Source organism: Corvus hawaiiensis, chromosome 6 (assembly GCF_020740725.1).
Source record: "Corvus hawaiiensis isolate bCorHaw1 chromosome 6, bCorHaw1.pri.cur, whole genome shotgun sequence".
Lineage (NCBI taxonomy): Eukaryota > Metazoa > Chordata > Aves > Passeriformes > Corvidae > Corvus > Corvus hawaiiensis.
In genome coordinates, this window is record NC_063218.1 from 16,754,416 (window position 1) to 16,777,617 (window position 23,202).

Here is a 23,202-nt window from a genome sequence, read left to right on the forward strand (position 1 = left end):
GGCAAGGGCAGGATAGACAGTCACTTTGGGCAACAGATTGGAGAGACATTTGCAATTTTTTTCTCTCTTTTCCTTACAACAAGGATGCATGAGGAAGATAAATAGGTTTGCTGAAGAATACAGGAAAGAGCAGGATTTTCAGCATGGATTTGGGACTGGAGAAAAGAGATTGTATGTAAGAAAGAAAAAGAAGTCTCTTCTCTTAAAGCTGAACATATTTAGAGCAGGTGTTGAGAGAAGTTCAGACAAACATCTGTAAGAAACCATGAAGATCCTGCAAGGAGAGAAGGACAAAGCAGATGGCCTCCCAAGGCTCTCCCAGTTATACTGCCTACGATTGTTAAGCTTCTTTTTCAGTAAGAATGAAAATACAGTATTTCATTCCACTCTAGTGACTTAGAGAAGTGTATAATACTGTTACTATGGTTTTGTTGCATTTTCTTGCTCTTTGTGCTCATGCCTCCATAAATCACTGCACACAGTGCAGAAACACTCTGTGCAGAGGAGAAAGTTTCATTTATGTAAAGTGTGTCACATTTACTTAATTTTGGAAAAAACTAAAAGCTCAACATTCTCCATGAGATACTTAAGAACTCTTTTCCATGTCAATCAATTTGCTAGCTCTTGACAACATTTTGGAATGATTTTTGGCTTCTCTTTATTTTTTTCTCTTTTTTTTTTTCTTTTTCCTTTGCTATTGCTTTAATGTAGTACAAAATAATATTTCAAAAGAAAGAAGCTTAAAAATGAATGCCTTTAAACCTCTTGTTTTTTACAATGCTTAAAAAGATGTTTTGATGTTGCCAGAGCTGTAGATTTAAACCTTTAAAATACTCACTCAAAAGTGGTGAAATTTCAGCAGGAATTTTCTTTAAAGTAGAGCTGTATTTCACAACAAAAACTGTCCTGTCAAAGTCTTTGTTGTTGTTTGGTTGGGGTGTTTTTTATCTTACCCTAAAATCAAGCCTGCTAATCGGCCAACTCATCCAGTCTGCTTTTAAAAAAGCAAAATAAAAAAGAGAGAGAGAAAAGAGACTGAAAGATAATTTTAAAAAAGTCTCCAAGCAGCACATACTGCAGTTGATAATTGCTTCTACTCCTGTTACTCCACAGGCCCAAAACACTGGAATATCACCAGGGTGAAGGTGAACTGGATCTCCATAATCTGGTTTAGAAAGATCTTGTATTCCCAGCAGACCTGGAATTGATCAAAAATTAAATCATGAGTGATTCTAATTAAGCAGTAATACTGCAAAGCTGGGGGGTGGACCCCAAACATCATTCAATGACACTGACTTGAGTGCAAGAGTGTCAAGTCTGCCTGAAGTGGAACATTTAGTTTGCCTTTGAGGGCATATTCTCAGAGCCTGAGCTGACTTGATTTCCCTTTTTGTACTTGACAACACCAATAAAAATGTATTTACCTTATTTCTGCAACAAAATACAAGCTAGACATTTATGCTGAGCTTCCAAGATAATATAAATCCTCTGGATAAACAGAAGAATTATATTCGTAGCACTGGCAAACAAGAATGAATGATTGCAATGCAAAATGAGTTCTTTCTAGAACACATTTTCTACTGCTTTAACTTCTTACAGTCTTTAGCTAGAAAAATGATCAATCTCTCTTTTCCTCTCTGCCTTAGATAAATACATCTCACTCTTAGCTGCCTTTCACTAAATTGTCTTTTATTTTATTCTAACACCTACTTGTAATAATCTGGGTCATTCTAAGCACTCACTATCCTCCCTTGGTTTTAAATTCTTCAGGTGTTTAAATGTACCACTATCTTTTCTAGAATTAATTTATGTAATTTGTATATATAATAATTTACTCTTTAGTAATGACTTATTACTAGTTCTTCAGACTTAAGTACTCAGATATGTTACTCAAATACATTACTGGAGTGTTGTGTTAACCAAAGACATCTCCTTCCATGCCCTTTCCACGTACGCAGCCCATGACTACCAAACTTCTGACAGCAGGGGGGAATTATTCCTATATATCTTCATATTACAGGTGTTTGTTTGGTTTTGCTCTTATCCACACAGCCTCCTGTCTTATTTTTTTTTCCAGTTTTGTTCAAACTAGATTTTTAAAAAAATCTTGTCATAGTTCTATTCATTCTGTCTTAAGTGTTATGCTCATTGTATGCCATCTCAGTATTTTTAAAAATAATGCAGTATTTACTTTCACATTCAACCACTAAGACACAACGCATCCACACATACTTTTCCCCATGCTGTCAGTCATTGCCACCCTGTCACTGGAATCTCTGACAGCAAGAAAGTATTCACATATAAATGAAACTGCATACATTTCAGAAAAATGTGATTACACTTTTTTACCAAAACCACCCCTGACATATAACTTACCTACATCCAACAACTATCTTTTATCTAAGAAATCCATGTGTTCAGCTTACTCAACACCTTGTTTTTTCTTTTTTTTTTTTTCTTCTTTCTTTTTCCTTTTATATTCAGGTTTGTGACCATCAGAAAGGATTAAAACATAATAGATTTAGTGGTACAGGTATTTCAGTCCTACCACTTCCCATGCTTTCCCCCTTCACTTTTATACATAGTCAGGTGTATGAAGAATGAAAAATGAAAAGCACTGACCAGGGTCACCTATGTGAATTGGTGCTCCATGGGCTTCTTTTAATTCACACGTTGCTAGCACAGCTGCTTCCAACTTGCTTTCAGGAATAGGTCTCATTGTGACTACTAAGTTGCAGTGAAACATAGAAACGCTGTAGCAAGGTACAGATGTCTGGCAGTTCAAAAGAATCCAGGGTTAGCAGGAATATGGAATACTACTTCTAAAATATTAGAATAAATGAATTTAAATCTTTGTGCTGTACTTGAGTTTAGAAAGGCATTCTAACATTCATTTTGAATCCTTTTGAAAAAAATTCTTAGGATCCTGTATTTTTTTCCTTTAAGAGTCCATCATTTAGCTTCATCATATAGATCACTAAAATTTTCAACATCATGCATTTCTTGTTTCTGTGCACCCAACAAGGTGAGCTCAGTATATGTTGAATATTATCAGAAAACAATGGTGTGTTCCCTCTACAGAAAGTGAAAAAGCTAATAGAAGATTATTGCACAGCTGCAAATCTTGGACTGAATCTACCCCTCTGTACTTGAACACAGTGCCCTGTAACACGCCTGGGTGAGCCGCTGCTGATGGCAGTACCCACTTGCACAGAAGCAGCATGCCAGTTCCATACATACAAAATCTTTCATGCCTCTACAAAGGCTCTGGAATTCATAATCCTCACCAACTGGGAGGCTGAAGCACCTTTTCTATTTAGAAATTTCTATTTAGCAGGTCAGCTTTTTATAAAAAAAAAGTCTGGTATCTGAGTTACAGTTGAACATAAACAAGACACACAGAGAGCTAGAGCTGTCTAGAAAATGTTCATTTAAAGCCTTTATAATGATAATAATAATAATCACGCCCGTCACTGAAGAAACAAACTGTGCAGTTCTTCACAGCATTAATGTGCTATAAACTATAAAATTTTTCCTAATTCTGAAATGCTAGAGGCAGATACATAGTTCTACTTTTTCTTTAGGCTTGGTAGAAGGACTCACATATGAGATACGTTTTGTATTTTGACCAGGAGCATAGCACAGATTGTGTAAGAGTAACACTGAAAACAATAGCCTTCCTCTAGTAGCACAACATCTGAACTAAAGGAAAAAGGTATGCAGATAGGTACTTTAATGTTCTTAGTATTAAGGGGTTTGCTTACTGGAGCCAGAATTACACTAAGACTTCTGTTAACATTAAAATCTACACCATAAACTTTCTGAGCTCAGTCATAATTTTCAGTGCTATGGTAGACACCCCCAAGTCTTTGGGAACATCTTCTGTCCCAGAGGCCTGGTTTTGCAGCAAATGTGCAGTTTAAAGGCTCTACTGTCACAGGAGAAATCCAAAATGTGGCTGTCACGCAGAAGAAACTGCTATGGTCATGGTTTATAAAAGGAATATTCCAACTGCAAGCAGGAGCTGGTATGGAGAGCAGGACACACGTAAAGGCATGGTCAGAATAGTGCCTGGATCACTGGGTGACACTGAGAGGGCAAACCAGAAAGAATCCAAATGAAATGGCTGCCACAGGAAATGGGGAAAGCTTTGTCACGAAAAATGAATAAAAAAAGAAGACTGGCCTTGCACTGAAATGAGGCTGGGAATATTTTACTCTGGACTTTCATGCTCTCAGCACTAGCACATGCCTTAAGTTACTATGTAGGTAGAGAAAAACAGTTCTGATTTGAACAATAGGTATATGCACCTAATGTGAATACAGGCAAAACTCACAGGCAAAATTACAATAAAGACTATGTGTGTGCATATACTTACTTTGTACATGCTTACATTACATCTTTGCTCAACGTTTCTTATAGGAATGCCAGCTTTTTGGACTGCTTTTTCAAAAGAGAAGCTGCAGCCTAAATAAAAAGTCACCATGTCCTTGAGTTGTTCAGAATACTCCTTAAGGCTTTTCAGTGATCCAGTACAAGCTCCATGCTCATATTTTCTGTACTGTAGGCAGTCAGTTCTAGTGAAATAAGAAGTTATCACAGCTTTATCACATTTTTTGAAAACAAGGTGCATTGGTTGAATTGACATAAACCCAGTGTGAAACCACAAGATACAGCCATTTTTTTTCTGAGTAATAACAAAACAAACACAGGCAAAACCCCCAGAACACCTTATTCTGCACAAAACCAAGCTGGCCAACACAGCATTTTTTCAGTTTTATAGGTAAAGGCCCCTTATGTGTATCTAGCCTCTGGCTTTCAAAAAATCGGAAGCCGGTTTAAGCCACGTTTTTAGTGTTTACTACAGGAGTACATCTTTCAAATTTCAGAGACTCTGCAAGTATCATGCAGACATCATGGCCATGTTTCTAGTAAAGAAAAGAAATATAAAACACTAATACTGAATTCTGCAGGCTCAGACTGCAAAATATTTTAAAATTACACAAGATTTTGCCTTTGGATTAGAGAAATACTTGTAATAGTGACAATTATCATAACATGTTTCTCAAGAACAAGATGATCAGGCTGCTATATACATGGTTTTCACACAGAGGTATAATTCCAAGAAAAGAACCTTGTTCAAAATGTTCAACAGTGTAATCAGGCTGTTTCCTGAAACCCTCCTAATCACCACCAGCATTCACTGCAGAATATTGACCAGCAGAAATGGTCTGTAGTTACCTGATATCAGAATCATTACTCAGGGAAGGACATTTCCAATCACCTGGTTGACTTCTGTGCAGCAGTGGCAAGGGTCCATCGTTTGCATAGCAGAATTTCTCAAAGTCATCAGCCAGGGACTTGTGCAAAATCACAACATTGGCCTGTTTATAGCCTTAAATTGTGGAAGGTAGTAATGACTGGTTATTAATTCAGCTTTTTGTTTGTGAAACAGTAACTTTTCTGTATAAATTTCTTTGGATGGTCCAAAGGAAATTTTTGATTCAGAACTCTGTAATTAGGTTAAACCTCCTGAAGTGTCTTAAAAATCATAGCTGGGCCCACTCTACCTGTGAAGTCATTCATGGCTAAAACAGTTGGCAGACATGGGTAGTAGCAGAATATGAAGACACCATAATTATTAAACATTTCTGTGAATTTATATATAAACATAATTTCTTGTCTAACCTGGGAAATTAGTGTTCTGTAGGAAAATACTTTATTTGCAAATGTTAACCCAGAGCCAAAGAAAGGCTATCGCATACCACACTTTCACATTTATTTTTCACAACACCAAGATATAAATTCCTGGTATCTTGTTGTTCGTAGAACATTCTTTAAAATTTCTTGGCTAGGGAATTTTAATGTGGGCTGCAATTAAACAGATACGATTACAGGTCAGGAATAAACTCTTGACTGTTCACTGAATCTCAGTAATTTCCACTATTTCTAATTTAAAAAAAACCACCTAAAATACACAGAACTGCTACACAATTTAAAAAAAACCACCTAAAATACACAGAACTGCTACACTTTCTTCACTTGGAAACAGCTTTGATTTAAAAGGTTGTTGACTACTACCATGAAATAGCTTCTAAAGACATTGATATTTTTGGAATGAGTACCACTGAAGAAAGGTCCCATTCATTTATTTAGCATTTATTTTCTTAACAGTAGTAGTTAATACCAATGCCATTTAAATTTTCCTGCATGGAAATATCAGCTGTTCAAATAAGGAGGGGAAATTTGGAGTACAACTGGTCTGGGGTGTATAAACCCAGCAATTAACAGTCCTTAAATTCTGTACTGATACTCTCTTGAAGAGTAATTACTGTCTGATATCAGGCAGGCGAGTAGGAGGCTACACAGAAGCACTCACTTTCTTAAATACTGCAGTAGTCTGTCATCAAAGAGGCAATAATTTAGTTGAAATCAATAAGCTTCCTTCAAAGGCTGTAGAAACTGAGCCAAATCTTACTCTTGACCAAAGCTAACAAAGAAATCCAAAGATAGAATTCTATTCCTGATGGAAAAATGCAAAGCAAAGGCTGAGGTAAGCATGTATTTGCATACTGAATTTGTCCACAAACTGCTCTCTTGGGAGCAGTCAGCACAAAAATTCATTTTATTACTAGCAAAAGTTACTAAATACAGAAAGAGATTCTTGCTAAATACAGACAAATATTTTTGCTGAATAAACATACTACATTTAGCACTGAATAAAACGCTACATTCAGTTACCCCTCAACTTCATTCCCTGCCATCCATGAGAAATCCACAGGCACTTGCTGCTTTGCTGGTTATATTAATGACTTCTTAAAATTATGGGTTTAGTCAGGGCATTCAATTGACAACACCAATTTTCACATACTAGTTACAGATGACAGACTGAATCTGCAGGCAAATATCCTCCTGATAGCTATCCTTACTTTTTGTACAAATGAAATCCATACCTCCTGGTGTATTCACTTGCATTATGGAGTCATTATTATGAATGTATTCACAAGCAATGGTAGTGGGGCTGGATGTGCTGACCAACCCAGGCATTAATTCAACACACTCATGTCCCAGTTCAGAGAAGTTTAGAAAGAGCTTTTAATTTCTTTGGTGAATGACAATGAGGACAGTAAGAAAGAATTGGATAACAACAACATAAGACAGTTGGTTACAATGGTTCTTTTTGTATAATGAAGCTGTTCATGAACTTGTTTTGTATGTCAATAATACTTCTAAAAATGTTAGAACTAATACATTTGAAACTACTGCAGCAACAAATTCATTAAAAAATTCAGTTGGGGAAAACTGCATATTATTAACATTATAAAATGTCTTCCATTAGTATTTTCAATTTAGGAACTGATAGAAAAGAAAACCACAATTTCAAGACTCACTATGGTTCTACAAAATGACCTTTAACATTTTTTATCGTAGTGCTACTACTGTGCACACAGCTTTGTTGATCAGCTATTTGCCATGGTATTTTTGTTTCTATTACTTTTTGAAGTTGATCAGAACAACGACAGGTTTCTCTGCTTCTGTAGAAGTCCAGCTATGACAGGCAAGACAGAAATTAATCTTCCAGAATGCATTCAGTTATCCGAGTATAAAACTAATTTTTCCCTCCCCCCTTATAATTCCCAGTATAGCTGAGCCAGAAATCTTCACTTTATGCAACAAATGAAGCAGAAAACTGCTTCTGTAACTATATATCTCTAATTCTTCCCCAAAGCATATTTGATGTGCTAAGTTAAGCAAGGTCTCTGTGAAGAACATAGCAGGTCATCTTACAAATGTGATAATAACATGCAAGCAAAGCCAGATTTGCTTAAAGATTTTTCAAATATTTTCTGCATCCATCATTTCTCAGTGACAATTGGAAGCAGAGGGACGCACTGCTAACATTGAAAGCAAAGTCCATGTACATTACTCAGGTAGGATGGTGCATTTTCTCTGCTATATCTTTATGATTTAAAAAATAGTTGGTGCTTACAAGGTGGTTTCAAAAACTCCCAAGAACATAACATATTCTTCTGTTTTACTTTAGTGCTTTTGATATTTCTTCAATGCTTCACAAACAAAAAACCACTTAGTTATGAATCTAAAATGGAATCACTTTGCACAGAGAGCTGTTAGGCTTACTTACCTTCCGCCATTCCAGAAGTGTTACTAACAGTCAGTCTGTTGCATCGAATTATTCTTCTTAGCACATGGGGAAGGAGAGATTTCAAGCCTCCTGTCAAAAGCATCTCTTCATCCTTAACAGAAAGATAATTATAAATTCAAACACAAAGCACTTTTTCTTTTTTTTTCACATTTTAAATTCTGATTTTCTGGAGAACTTAGCTTATGTTTCCTCCTTGTGTTCCACCAAAGTTATTATCACTGGGAAATTCTAAGCTGTAACTCAAAAGGGAGATCAAAGTCAAAGGGTTATTTCACTGACATTCTATAACTATATGCAAACCGAATCTTTCAATAGATTAGCTGGAGACATGCACTTTAACCTTTGGGATAAAATGCAAAATTTTGCTGCCCTATAATGTAAGAAACATTTCTTTCCTCCCTGATATATATTAATTTTCTAGAATATTCCATTTTCCAGAAGTCATTGTAACTTTAAAATTGCAAAAGCACAAATGGATTAACCTACCAAGCTATAATATGTAATATTACTTTTCTGATCAAAATACTTTCAGACACTTAGCAAGGCAACCTTGTGGTAAAGAGAGAACTATATTCAGAAAATGTCACTGTAATACATTTCACATGTATTATGGTTTTCAAATACTAATTATGCAGAAGTGAATACTCCTGTGGCTATTCTTCCACTGGGAAAGCAAACAGAGATGTTTAAGTCACTTGTCATACAATCTGCAGTAGGTACAGAAATAAGTTTCCTAATTACAATCAATATGTCTCTTTTTACTTCTTTTGAAGATTTAAAATGTCATTTTTCTGCAATCCAGACAAAGTTCACACATAGTTTTTCTCTCAACCTGAACTACTAATAACTAAAAAGGGTTTATTATATCACTATCAGGAAAAAGTAAGAGTTAAGCCAGACTAAAATAATAACCTGGCTGCATATGATTTTAACCTTGCTCATTTTTAGGTAAAGAAACTGAACTATCCTCTGGGTAATCAAATTACCAACCTCCAAGTTTTTCTTTAATTCAGAAGAAGCCATTCTTGATGTCATTCATATGAAGTAATAAATATGAGGGAAGCTGTGCTGCTCTTTTTAAAAGATGCTACTAAATTAATGTATAATGAGATGTTACAACCTTCTAGCAAAAGTTAACTTTTCTGTTAAAGGTCCATAGTTTTTGTGCTATAACTATGATAGTACAAAGTTTGTGAGTACACTCTCACAACTGGAGACTGGAGTGGAATAGTGTGAAAATTTATACCTCTGAGCAAGTATTCCACAATTAACTCGAAGAGCAAGTTTTGACTAAAATCATACTTTTATCTTAGTCTGTCCAATATGTTTCCTAGAGTTTGCAGAGTTTTGAAAGGTTAAGTTAGATGCACTGAAATTTAGAGTAAACTTTGCATCTATCTTAATTCTGAAATCTTTATACAACATTGTCAGCCAAAAAAAGGTCCTTTTTCTGAACTCCAACTAACTACTTTCTAGCTCTTTTTTGCTGCTTTTACATTATCACTCTGCAGGCTGTACAAAAATAGTCTTCATTACAAAATCATGAACAATTCCAAACACACACTTTAAAGATAACAAGAAGTTGGATATAGAGATGTTGCTGAGCACTAATTCAGGCCTATAAGTATAAATTTAAGATACACTATTCTTAGAGTAAAGAGAATTTCTAACACCATTCTGGAATGATTAATTCAAGAGATTTCAAACTAAATACAATGATCCTAATAAAACATTCCAGATGTGTTCATTAGATTCTTTCAGATAATTTTTCTTTATTTCTGAGCATCTTTAAAACCATCTAAATCGTCTGTAGGATTGATGGCCTGCTACTGATGAACTCCTAGTTTACTTGGACTTGAAAGACAGTCTGAGTTCAGAAAACTAGTTTGGAACAAAAGCTGTCTTTAGCTCGGTATTTTGTCACAAATACCCTGTTCTGATGTTGGGAAAGCCTGACTGTCCTCTCATAAAGTGTGTGCCCAGCAGCAGAAATGAAAGTACCTATGAGGTTTTATCAGCAAACATTTAGGCCCCTAAAAGTTTTTGGTTCATATGACAGCAAGTGGCTAACAAGCTACAGGACTATGAATACCAGTAATGCTGAAATGTCAGCTGTAGATACCATACAGAAGCACCTGGGCCTGTTGCTCCTACTTGTGAATAAACATATAGTGTTGATGTCTGGTTAGAAAGTGAATAATTTAAACTTTGTATAAGAGCAATGAGACAAAACTCACCTTCCTGTGGTGATTTTATATAATAACAGGGAAAATTCAAGAGGATTAACATTCTGAGTTATAACTTCAGATCACTGTATTTGCTGGACAATATCAGTAATAGATGATGCTATTATTTTTGTTGATTAATTACTAAATTTGGATATACAATAAAAACAGTGAGATGCTCACAGTAAAACCCAGCTTTTGCTATATGACTTGCCCACGAATGGCTGGAAATGCAGTATGCTATTTCTCTAAGCTAGGAGGCATAGTCAGGTTTAGATTCCCCAACCACCTCTAGAACTTCCCAAAAAATCCTTGGAGCTATCATGACCATGGCATGTTTGGAATGACTGGGGAGAAGCACAGAGATAATTAGGATCTTAAAGCATCTTTTCCATTTTGTCCCATCAGAATGCCTTATGAAGTGTACAGACTGACTTCATGGGGGCCTCAAGCAGCACTCCAAGTAAACAGTCTGAGACAGTGGTTAATCAGTTAGCAGGATCTGTGCCTTGGCAGAGGTTTCTTAATTGCTTTCACTTTGTTCTGAGATAGTTTCAGATAATCATAGTATCAGTTACCTCGTGGGGGTATGTTGGATCATGACACAAATAAAGACAACATGCAGGGTGTTAAAAAGGGCTTAAGAGAAGAGGGTGACAGAGCTTTCAAGATGGCTGTTGTGCCTGAAGGCATCCTGTGTGCTGTGCCCCCAAAGAGACTCTAAGATCTGGCTTTCCAGTGTGTTGTCTTTAATGGAATGAACATCTAAAGCAGACCAGATAGAATCCTGTGTAAATGGCATTTGAAAATCAGGTCATTGACTGGCTTCATGACAAATTACATACTTAAAGCACCCAGTCTGAAAAAAGACCTTTTTCTAAGTCATGCTGCTCACATCAGACTCCCTGACTTCCAACACCAACAACCAATATAGTAAAGCTTCATAGCACTGAAGCATCAAGTTTGCTCTTGATGAACACTTTCTTAAACATTTGGTTCCACATTAGAAGCACAATAAACACTTTTCTTTTTAGAGTTTTCATGAAGATTCAATATATTTCAATTATATCTTGAGTTTTACACACTGAACTTAAATGAGTAAGTATTAAAGTACATTGCTGTCTGAGACATTAAGATGGCACTTACCCACTACTGATTTGTGGGCACTACCATATCCTGGCCTGCACTTCCAGATCTTGACAAGGATGATGAAACTTCAAAGCTGGAAAGAGATGAAAATGATGTAAGGAGCTATGTGATCAGGTGGTGATGAGAGGATAGCTTATGCAAGATCAGTAGTTCAGAATAATGAATCAATTTGTCAGAAACAATATTGTATTGAAATGACATTATATTATAAAGATATAGATAAATATTCAAGAAAAAAACTCTTCTTTGCATCAAAGTGGCAGTCAAAGTACAGTTTGGTAAAAGTTCTAAACGGATCTGGTTTTAATAAGTAACATAAAATTGTGAGTTGACATCTTCATTCAGTAAATATTTGTGCAGCACCACTTCAGTAGAGTTAAGCGGATACACACAATCTGATTAATTTGGCCCAGGTGATTTTCAAAATATCTCATCGCCCAGACAATAACAATTTTCAAGAAAGCCAGATTTGGAGGGCAAATATTGTTTTATTTGAAATTGTGATCCCTGGTTGCCATATGAAGTTTTAAGTCATTAACCATTTCTACATGCTGTTCTCAGAGCACTAGTTGAACACGGCTGGCTGAGTGGAAAGATGTGCTGATCTTTGCTGAGGTGACTGGAACAGAACTTGTTCTAAGCCTCATTTTCATAACTGATTGTAAAGAATATGCTCTACTTCTCCCAAACTCCACAACTCATGCAAGGAAAAAGGCATGTTGAGAGGAAGACATGAAGCAAGAAAAATGTAGTTCCAGACAAGATTTAATAAAGAGATTGCCCTTTCAGGTGACTTACATGATGGACAGAGTAGCCTCTTTGCATCTCCCAGGCTATTCCTTATTTTCTTCCTCTTTGTCTACAGTGCGCCTCTATCTCTGCATCTCTTGCTCCCTGAGCTCAGACCCCCATCTCCATAACTCCAAGCTAGGCTGACCTTTGTAGTACTTGCTTCCTTGATTTATCTGACTGCATCCACTGGCAATATGGGAGTTCGGATGCCTTGTCTCCTCTCACTAGCTCTTTTAAATTTTTATACTTGCTGTGTCTCTCAGTTGTACCTTAACCTCTCAACTTTTAATCTTAAATGAGCTTTTCCTCTTCCCAGTGTGAGACAAAATAGTCTAACATCAGAAATCATAATACACAGTAAATTCACAAATGTTTGCCCAGACTTGTAAGATTTAGACTCCTCTGACCCTATTATACTCATATGTGTATATGTATCTGTATCTATATATACACCTTTTAATGTTACAGACAGGCTTGGCTTAAGCATAGTTTTTCTAATTATTTCCTTCTTAATTTTTGACAGTGGAACCACCAACCAGCCCTACAAAATTATATATCTTACAAGATACAGTTTATAAAACAGTTTTACAATCTGCAGAACATAAGCTCTTAAAAGAAAAAGAAGGAAGAGCAGTAAGTGAAACATTTTATATTACCTTAGAGCTTTCAAAATGAAAAAGTGAACCTGTAAATTTTGCAGGTATTTAAATACGAGCATAGATTCTTTACAGGCCCACATTGTAAATTATTAATTACCCAAGAAAATGGAAAAATGTCATTTATGTGTCAGAAAGATTACACTTTGAGATGCAGTGGGTGGGTCCATACTGCTGTGCTAAACCACACCAGATAAAAACGAATCAAGAAATTATGTAATAACACAAAGGATTAAAACATTCTTCAGAAGTGTCAGTGTGACTACTTTGCTTTCACACATATCAAGTAAATTAATGACATAGAAGTAAAAACCAGCATTTATGTGGTTTCAAAAATGGAACACATGAGAATACACAACCTGTAAAAAGTATGGGTGGTAAAGGTAATAAAAAGGTCTGAACACTGCAAAGCAGTTAACACCAGATTCTGATGTTACATATTACAGGTCTGTTTCTCCAGTGGCACTCATAGACTAATTAAGAATATGGTTTAATGCAGTGTAATCTAGAGACTTGCTTGCAAGGAGCCCAAAGACTCTTATGAAATACAGCCTTGCACAGTTTATATCACTTTTGTCCTATTTTCAGTTTAAAGTTTGATAAGAAGAATGGGTGGTGGCATTTACGGGATCATGAGCCAAAGAAGTGCAAGGGTCACTACTTAAAACTGCTGGGCAGGTTTTTTTAGATATTGTCACGCAGATACCTTACCCAAAGCTACTGCTGCACGAACAGGAACAGCAGGGTAACCTGAAACATGAGCCAGCCCATGGGCTGCCTTTACCAATACATAATGGAAAGTAATCTAAACTAATTATAATCTAACAAACTCTTTGTGTGCTATGCCTTGCCCTAGTATGAATATGGTTACAGAGGCTTGTTAATGTAAACACACTTTAAATGACCTGCTGTTTAATCATCAAGCTGATTTGAAATTCTGCCAGAAGACTTCTATGAAAAGCACAAGCTTCTCTGCAAATTTAGTCCATTTGATTTTCCAACAGGGTCTCTCAGTTACACTTGTGATCTTTTATTTGAAGAATCAATTAATGATCACTTTTCTTCCTATCTGCTATGAATCATTTCAAAGCACAGAAGTTCTTTGTGTATCATTCCAAAAGGGGAGTGCGTTGTGTATTTTCAGACAGCGGTTCATCTGGAAAATTACTATTTAACTTTACATTTGAAACATAAGGTATATGCATTTGAAGTTTTTGCACCTTTAGATGAGGGTTACAAATGGAAATTTAAATTAGCTTCCATTAGTGTTCTGTCTGCTGCTTAAAGCAGCCAGCCTATACTTGAGATCTGCAGATGATGTCAGGATGAGAAATTGATGATAGAATCAATGTATCTTTGATGTAATCTTGTTTATTTGCAAAAAAGGTACACATCTAGTTTCTCTCAGTATATTAAGAACAAATAACAGAAAGCAATTACTAGTTTCAAAGCGGCAATTTCAGACAGCACTGTATGCTACTGTGACCACTGCATTGGTATTACTTTACACTCAGCTTCTGTTCTGGGACAAAATAAATTGTTTCTCAGGTGGAGAAATATGGGCAGTGACTAGAGAATAGTTCACATCGGGGCCCTGCCCTTGCATGGGCACAACCTATGCAAGATCCCAGTTGTTCAGGCTTTATTATCCTGCAAAGGATGAGGCCTCATGACTTCACACACCCTTCCAACCCCTTGGGTCATAGCCTAATACCCACATTCCTGCCTCATCACCTTAAAAATACACATGACCAACAAGTTTTAAAACAGCCACCTCATTTCCATGCACCTTCGGCAAGATACAGTATACACCTAGGAGGAGACTAGGAAATTCATCAAGATTTAAAACTGCTACTTTCATGCCTTTGACTTTGCTGACAGGAATACTCACCAGCTGTAGTAAGAAGAGACTACAGATGATCCACCAAAGGTTGTTTTCACATAAGATGACAAGATACGCTTATTCAGCTTCAAGAAATTGAAAAAGAACATGAGGACATGAGGGTGGTATTTAAATATTGTTTCCCTATCTATGCTGAGCTACAGATCTTTAGAATTGCTCCACAATTCTCTGGGCTGGGTCCAGATACCAGTTCTCTAACTTGGGCTCTTCTGGCACCAAGACAGCCCAAGAATGCAGGAGGACCTTGCTGCAGGCCACCAGTGCCAGCGTCTCCCATGCCCCTGTGGCAGCACTGGCCAGCTAACAGTGCACTGCACACAGCAGCCAAGGTGACGGGTATTGGCTGGAAGAAAAACTCCTGAAGTGAGAAAAATCTTCCTTTCCAGTCTTACTCAGGAGAAAAGAAAGTGGAACTCCCTAGGACAAAGTACAGTGACTTGTACTGCTTTGTTGGCAAGGCAGCAGCCACAGGTGCTTATTTTGATAAGAACATATGTCACCACCTAGGTTACACCCAGTCACGTCATGCACGGTCACAGGGCTGATGGAGTGCTCATTCCTACCAAGGAATTCCATCTGAAGGTAAGCAGGTAAGTGATGTTCTGCTACCTACGCACCATAAAAATAGAACCATGCTCCCAAAAAACGTGCCATGCTCCTGCTGTCAGGTCATTCAGGCTCCCTCCAGGATTACGCCATTCCTTTTGTGTTGACATGTCTGCCAGCAGGTGCTGTCACTGCACCCACTGCTGCTCACCAAGCAGTTCTCAGCGATGGTCACTAAAGAAATGATTGCAGCCCATGTGTTTACACAAAGTTAGTGTCCTTGAGGTGTGTGTGTCTCAGTAGGCTGTGTCTGGGGAACCTCCAGTGAATTGTACCTCTCTAAACTACCAAGAACAAACACCTCTGCCTCCACATATACCTGTAATGAAGAGATACTAAGTTTCATTGTTCCACTGCTTCCTTCAGCTCTTAGACCAACCATCTTAGAACAGCTCAAAAGGACCAACCATCATTTCCCTGACAAACTTCCTGGCTTAAATAGTGCTATAGGGATAACCAGATTAATCTGTGGCAGGATCTCCAAGAATACCTCACTGCAACTTTCAGGAATAAGTATAGGTAAATTGCTGTTAGCAACTGTGCTATGTGATAGCAAATGGTCTGCATTTGGACTGTTATTTTGTTTTGGAGCATCCACACTGCCCCTGTAATAAATGTTAATTTTCATCAAGGATACCTGGACAACTCTGTTCTGCAGCATCCATTCTAACTTGAAAGGCTCCAAGTCATGGAGAAACTATGGCTGCATTACTATGCTTTCATTAATGCATACCTGACAACTGTGGTATTATGTGTTGACCGTAGTTGTCATGATGATCTGGAAACGGCCCTCAATGGTCTGTTTGGTGCAGCCAGGGACCTGCAGACACATTTCCCCTCTATCTGCAAGAGCTTAGGGCATGTTTGATCAACACTCAGTAGAGCAGTACAATGAAAAGGACAATGAGCAGTGCTATTAGTAATTAGACACATAGTCTAAGGCTGACAATATCACAGTCCATTTGGAGAAGAGAGTGCTGCTTTGTCCCTAATGAAGATGTCCAAGTTCTAAACCCCACAGACATTACATACTTATTTGATAGACTGCATCACAGACCCAATAAATGATGAGTGATAATCTTTAACATCCCTGAACTTGTGAACAAGAACTTGTAGTATGAATGAGTTATAATTGTGAACAGTCAAAGCCCCTTGTGGTGGGCCTGAATGAAGATCTGTACATCATTCCTAACTCTTCTTCCCCTGCCTATACAGAGAAACTATGAAACTCTACAGCACATGAACCTTTGAGGACCTCAGCTGGGCAGTAATGTGGGTGATGGAAGACCTGGATGATGTGGCAGTTCAACCAAGCAAATGAGTGTTGCTACACTGACCTGATCATCCAGTCATCTGCAGGAACCAGGAATTAACTAATTCTATAGGCAAATGGCAATCACGCTGACCATGGGAAGAGACATTCTGCAAGCGGTGTGTTGATGCTGCAGAGTACCAACAGTTGCCTTCACCATTTCTGAACTCAAAACAGTCATTCAAGACCAGTATATGATGTAATTGCCCTGGGCAACTGTCCTCATCCACCACAGCAACCCTTGGCAAAGCACGGAATGCTACACCACAGCCATAGGCTACCACAGTGCCTTCTGCCTAGAAGAAAGGTAGGCTTGAACTGAAGCATTGTGTTCTGAAAAGGAAATTCCCAATTACCTTACACTTTTAAACTGAAAGAAAGGATACAGGCCCTTATTGAACTGTCCTAGGCAGCCTGACCCCACAGCATGTGGGTGTTTCTGATGCAGTCACTCTGTCATGGCACCCTTGGGGCATCACCGCTGGTGGCAGCAGCACTGTGGCTGTGCAGTGAATGCAATGGAGCAGCTCAGGAGATCTGCTCTGCTGTTGATCCCAGCACAGGCCATGTGAAGAACTTCACATCTAAGTTCCTGGTGACAGATTAGACAGATTAGATCAGGTTATCAGTTGACTACACTGTCTCACTCTGCAGCTATTCAGTGCCTTACACAATCATACACAGTGTTCCATGCAGTTACAGCGGGCATAGTGAACATCTCAAACTGCTGTGTTCATAAGCAGTTATCAGCAAAGAACTCAAGATGTTGAAAAAATGCAATTACCTTTCTAGCTCATAGAGTTAATCCTGAACTTTTACCACTTTTCTCTATGTTCCATGGGTAGAGTAAGATCTGTACACATATCACCCTCAAACCTTTTATCACCATTAAAACATTTTTTTAAAAGGCAGTTTGGTGTTAAAAGAGATGACTCATAATGCTGCAGCATCAGTTAGCTGGCTTGAAAGGGATGCTAATGTCATAATTTTGATTTTCATTACCAAGAATAAGAAGGTAAGGGCTGAAAATGTTTTACACACCTATCACCTCATTTTATATTTTAAAGATATAAATAAACTACAGTCATTGGTATCTTGGTGTGCTCTAATTCAAAAATTGAGCCTGTATTTTGTATAGAAGCAACACAAAACAAAAATTTAAGTTCTTACTATTATTATTTTCTTTTAGAGTTTTGTTCCCAGATATGGTAGAGGTAAATATGCATAAAACCTTACCACAGAGCTTACAGCTTAAGGACTCAAACCTATAGTACTTCTATGAATAAAAGCAAAAGAGATAAACAGATAATTAGTCCCATCGAGCTCAAGGACAGATGAAGTGCTTAAACATTTGCTGCATTGTACTTCAGCTGCATACATGTTTGAATACAAGCCATATACTATATGCAGATCGAAGCAAAGAAAGATGTGACAGAAAAGTTAGCATAAAGACAGAAAAATATATAAGCAATACAACTGCTTTTTATAAGCACATGTATGAAACAAGCTAACCACCTTGATATAAAATAAGTTATAACTAGTATTGATGAACCATACAGTTCAGAAATAAGGTTTAGCTCTGTTTTTGTCTTCTTAGCAACCATTGATCCTTTTTCCTGGTTTCTGTATATATGCCAGATAGGAAATGGTAATAATGTACCTTAAAATTCCATATCTCACATTTGGAATTTGATAGGACAAAGGGTAATATCTTCAAACTGGAAGAGGGTAGGGTTAGGTTAGATACTGAGACGAAATTCTTTCCTGAGAGGGTGGTGAAGCACCAACCCGGGCTGCCCATCTCTGGAAGTGCTCAAGGCTGGTTTGGAAGGGGCTTTGAGAAACCTGGTCTAGTGGAAAGTGTTCCTGCCCATGGTAGAGGGATTTGAACTAGATGATTTTCCAGGTCCCTTCCAAACCATTCTATGATATTCCTATTTACAAAGCACTTTTTAAGAGTAACCATTTTTGTTCTTCGACTTTTTTTCACATAACTTATTATATATCCTAAGTCTGGGGAGTGTGCTAAGTTTTGGTTTATTTTGTTTTCAAATGAGAAAAGACTCTTGGCTCATTTGAGCATTAGCTTTTGATCTGACTGAATTTTCCTCCTTCTCTGAAATCGATTTTCAATTTACATTACATCATAGTGCCTGAACAGTTTCATGGTACAGTTAATATATACATGAAGTCCAAATAATTAAAAATATTATTAAAACAGTATTCTTCAGAAAATAGAATTAAAGCTGCATCTAGCCCAGTTTCCTGACATTGATAGTGATCAACAATGCATACCTAAGGAAGAGCTCAAAAGCAGAGAAAACATTCACAAAATCTAGCTGCTTTATCCTTCCAGCATTTCATGACCTCTGGTTCAGAAACTTTGGAGCTAAAGGACATTTCTTTGTAGAAGTTAACGTAAAGACTGATAGCCAAGTGGACTTTATCCCATATAACTGCATCTTGCAGCATATAATATGGATTTCACCAATTACTTTACTTGGAAAACTGTCTAGATGCAAATGCTAAGAATTTTGCATGGATTTCAAAGCTAATATATTTAAAAGTAACTAAACTGTCTTTATTTTAGAATGCAATCTACAAACACAGGCATTCCTTTAATCCTAATTCCATAAAAATATTTCCTCTTGAGACAAGCATCTTACATGAGTGTTCCAGCAATTTTCAGCAGTATCTCATCCCAAAGGATCAGACTACATGGTATATGCAGTGAAAAAAGACAAGACAAATTAAAAGCACTCAGCAGCTTGCGTTAACGTGCTTCAAATCTAAATGTACAATTAAAATAGAGCATTCACATTTGAAAAACTAAACTCTGAAAAGCTGTGGGGTTTGTCTCCAAAAGACTAGTCAAATATGTGGGATTTTGATTGTCGGGGAAAGGGAGTAATGAGTTCGGTTCAAACCTAGGCCTATTTAGGTAGCTTCTCTTTTAATACAATTAGTACAAAGACATATTTTTGGGACCACCTGGAAATTTGAAGATGGAGTATTTAGGAACAGTGTTTCTGGACAGAAAAAAAGTAAACCTACAGAATGGATAATTGTTCAGCTACTTGGAAATATAACAAAAAAAAATCCTATAAAGCAAGGTGTATTGTATGATATATTGCTATATCGTAAATACCAGGAAGTATTTTCAAAAATGTGCAAAGTTAGAAGAACATTATGATTTGAATACAGGATCAAGGTGTTTCTCATTACAAATTAAAAAGAGAGGATTTTAATTAGTTAAAAGTAAGATGAACAGACATCAGTTACTAGAAACTGCTGTGATTTCCAGTCAGACTGGTGGAGTAGTAGGAGACTGCTATCAAAAAAAAGTTACTACAACTAAAACACTTGAAGAGATGATGGTACCTAATGACTTTCAAACTCCATTCTCCACTGACAGATTTCCCTAATGGAAATTTCTTTTCTCTTCTCATAATACTTGTCTTTATAAATTAACTGACTTTGACATAGAAAGTTTGCTATACAAGGCTGATTTTGAATCTATTAAGCACTTCAAACTGCAGATATATGAGATATACAATCATTGAGTCCATGGGAAAATTGGCAGAAGTAATGCAAGCTCACTGGAGCATTAGAAGACTATGAAACCATATATAAAAATAAGCAAATCTGTGTCTTTTGCATCAAACAATAAACATACTTCCCCCTCCTCCCCCCCTCTCTGTAGTGGAAAATTTAAAAAACAAGCATTCTGAGTAGATCCAGCTTCAGTTTGGATAAAATTACACAATATTTTCCACTCCTTTTGAAGACAGAAAATATTGTGATTTGTACTTGGTTTCAAAATCTGGGCAAGAAAAAAAGTATATATATATGTATATAAATAATATATATGCATTCATTCCATGGTTCATCATATAAAGCAAACTGTTCTCAAGCAGTTATTTCAAGACTGAATAAATTTAACAGAATAAAAGTCCAAAATACGTATGTTATAGTTCAAAGAATAGAATGATCAGTATGTGACTTTTCCATGGTTACTAAGTACACAAAAGAAAATACGTGAAACAAAGTGCATTAAGTGGGCATTGTTCAGGATATAATCCATGTATATTAAAAATAGCTAAGTATATTCACAGAAATGCATCTAATTTCAGTGACCTTGGGTTCATGAGCTGAAGTCAAGCATCTCAAATGTCTTTCTTAAAAATAAACAGGAATAGAGAGGATACCATGCTTATTGATGGCTGATTTTGTACCTTGATAGACACATATTTCTGATAGACAACCAATTTCTGACCTTTATAATCAGCTTCAGTGAAAAAGTCAAAGTTTTCCCAGTTTACAGCTGTCTTCTAAGGGCTTTCATCACAGCACATTAATAGGAAATTTTGGGGGGCATCTTTTTGTTCTGAGTCTGCATCTTGCTCAGCACAAAGTCTGTATCTTGGCCAGCTATAGCAAGGGCTCTTCAGTATTATTGCACTGTGATGTAATCTCTTACCTGCACTGAACACTTGGTAAAGCTGTATGTTTTCAACTAGAGATTGAAACTTCTGCTGAAAATAGCCTTGATACCACCTATAAAATAACATTCAGAATTAATTCATTAGATCTTTTTGTAATAAATCAGAATACATTTGTGGCCTCTTTGAAACAACTTGGGAATATTGGGGGTAACCTGACTGCTGGGATATTTATTGCATGAATATGTGGAGTTAACAGGTAGATGTAAGACAAGCAAATAATCAGAAAAGACAAGAGGTAAGTTTCTCCAAAGTAAATAGGTGAAGATTAGCAATGAACATTCTATAAACAGGGGATGGTGTGATTATTAATAAAATGGATAGGCAGACTTTCTTTAAATATTTTGGGTTTATGGTTATTCTAGACAAGCCTCTGGTTTAATAAGAGTATATGACTTCTGTATTAGTCATGTTTAAGAACCTCAACAGGAATAAAGTTCACAAGACTAAACAGAACAGCCAAATCAGTAAGGCCAAACCACATTAAATTGTAACCCAAAGCTTCAACTACGTAAGAGGATGCACTGTGAAGCTTCAACATAGAGGGGGAAAAGCAATAATAGGAAGAGAAAAGTGATAATGTGAGATGCTTAACGTCACCTTCAGCTGTGACAACAACATCCTTAACTCTGTAATTGAAGACAAATGGATGTTGCTGCTACCATAGCAGAGGCAGGGAGTGGGGGGTAAGGCTGCTCTCCTGGGGTGTGTGGGTGGTGTGAAGGCATTTACTTCTGCAGAGAAAGAGAGGCACTGGAAAGATTAGGCAGCTGTTGTCTTAGAGAAGGCATGATTATTTTTACATGGCATATCCAAAGTCAGAAAGAGTACATACAAGGCTACAGAAAACACAGGTTTGGTCTGTCTTGAGACGCAAGATTAAATAAGGGATTAACACTTGCTGTTTGTCAAAGCAGTGAGACTCTCATGATTTCCTCAGAAAACCTCTCTATCTCTTCCTTATATATCCATTAAAGGATAGTGTTCTGGGACTGCAGTGGGTTCCTGTCCAACCCCAAATGATTTATAATTCTGTTGTTTTGGTACTTGTTATCCAAAAGTAATTATTTTATCTTATGCGTAAACCAGACCATTACCTCCACTAATCACAGTTTTCTAAAGAAAAATACTGTCACACAGTGGAACAGTTTAACCAATTTGTTATCTAAAGAAGCAGGAAAATAACGGCAAGCATCTCACAACTCACTCACTACTGCCAAAACCAAATTCTTGGACAGGAAGATACTATAAGGCCACATCACATTATAGATACGTGTTTCTGTGCTAATGTGACAGACTAGAAAGATTACTGGCTCAAAACCTTCCATGTGTGTGCATAAGAGACAGGTCAGGCCTTTCCCTGGTGAGGTGGTGCCCTACCCCATACAACCCCCCAGGCCTGTATCCCTGCTCCGCAGTGACCAATCCCTGACACAGCTGAGGCAATGCCCTACACCCACCCCAGGAGCTCCCAACCCAGCTCCTGAGTGGCCAAATAACCAGAAGTCCCACCTGGGGGAAGGGCCCAGGAAGACCAAGGGGTATTTAAGGCCAAACAGGAGCCATATATGCCTTGATCTACCTCCTCTTGGAATTTCTCTTAGTTGGACACTGTTGGAACCCAGGAGTTGGTAGCTATATTTGTTCTTTTTGGTATCTTTATTTTCTTTCTTCTTCTGATTCCCTCTTGTTAGAATTTTGAGTAACTTAAAATTGAATGGGCTTTGAGCTTGCTAAGTTAATACTTTGAGAAGTGGCTTATGTTGAGTGAATGCTGTTCTAAACCTTTTGCCAAAGTTCTTTGATTTTCTAAAGTTGTCAGTAAAGTCTTTTTTTGTTGATCTCTTGAGAATATCTTGTCAGTATTTCTCCTATGCATCTAACTCAAAGTAC

At 37.2% G+C, this 23,202-nt stretch overlaps 1 protein-coding gene across 15 annotated transcripts in view; it reads right to left on the reverse strand.

Moving 5' to 3' along the window:
* DGLUCY (D-glutamate cyclase) overlaps positions 1-23,202 on the reverse strand; it is a 48,070-nt gene that overhangs the window by 17,324 nt on the left and 7,544 nt on the right. For 3 of the 15 annotated variants that reach the window (XM_048306248.1, XM_048306250.1, XM_048306235.1), the window contains 11 exons: positions 21,288-21,364; positions 19,474-19,521; positions 17,194-17,399; positions 16,229-16,338; positions 14,878-14,954; positions 11,536-11,611; positions 8,144-8,255; positions 5,242-5,395; positions 4,379-4,577; positions 2,623-2,773; positions 1,076-1,198 (listed from right to left, as the gene is read on the reverse strand). In XM_048306248.1, the coding sequence (XP_048162205.1) occupies positions 1,076-1,198; positions 2,623-2,773; positions 4,379-4,577; positions 5,242-5,395; positions 8,144-8,246 (730 nt within the window). In that variant the 5' untranslated portion in view covers positions 8,247-8,255; positions 11,536-11,611; positions 14,878-14,954; ... (2 more) ...; positions 19,474-19,521; positions 21,288-21,364. Of the gene's footprint in view, positions 1-1,075; positions 1,199-2,622; positions 2,774-4,378; positions 4,578-5,241; positions 5,396-8,143; positions 8,256-11,535; positions 11,612-14,877; positions 14,955-16,228; positions 16,339-17,163; positions 17,400-18,043; positions 18,084-19,473; positions 19,522-21,287; positions 21,365-23,202 lie in introns of those variants that run through there. The other 12 variants (XM_048306237.1, XM_048306240.1, XM_048306236.1 and 9 more) reach the window with 12 other exon arrangements.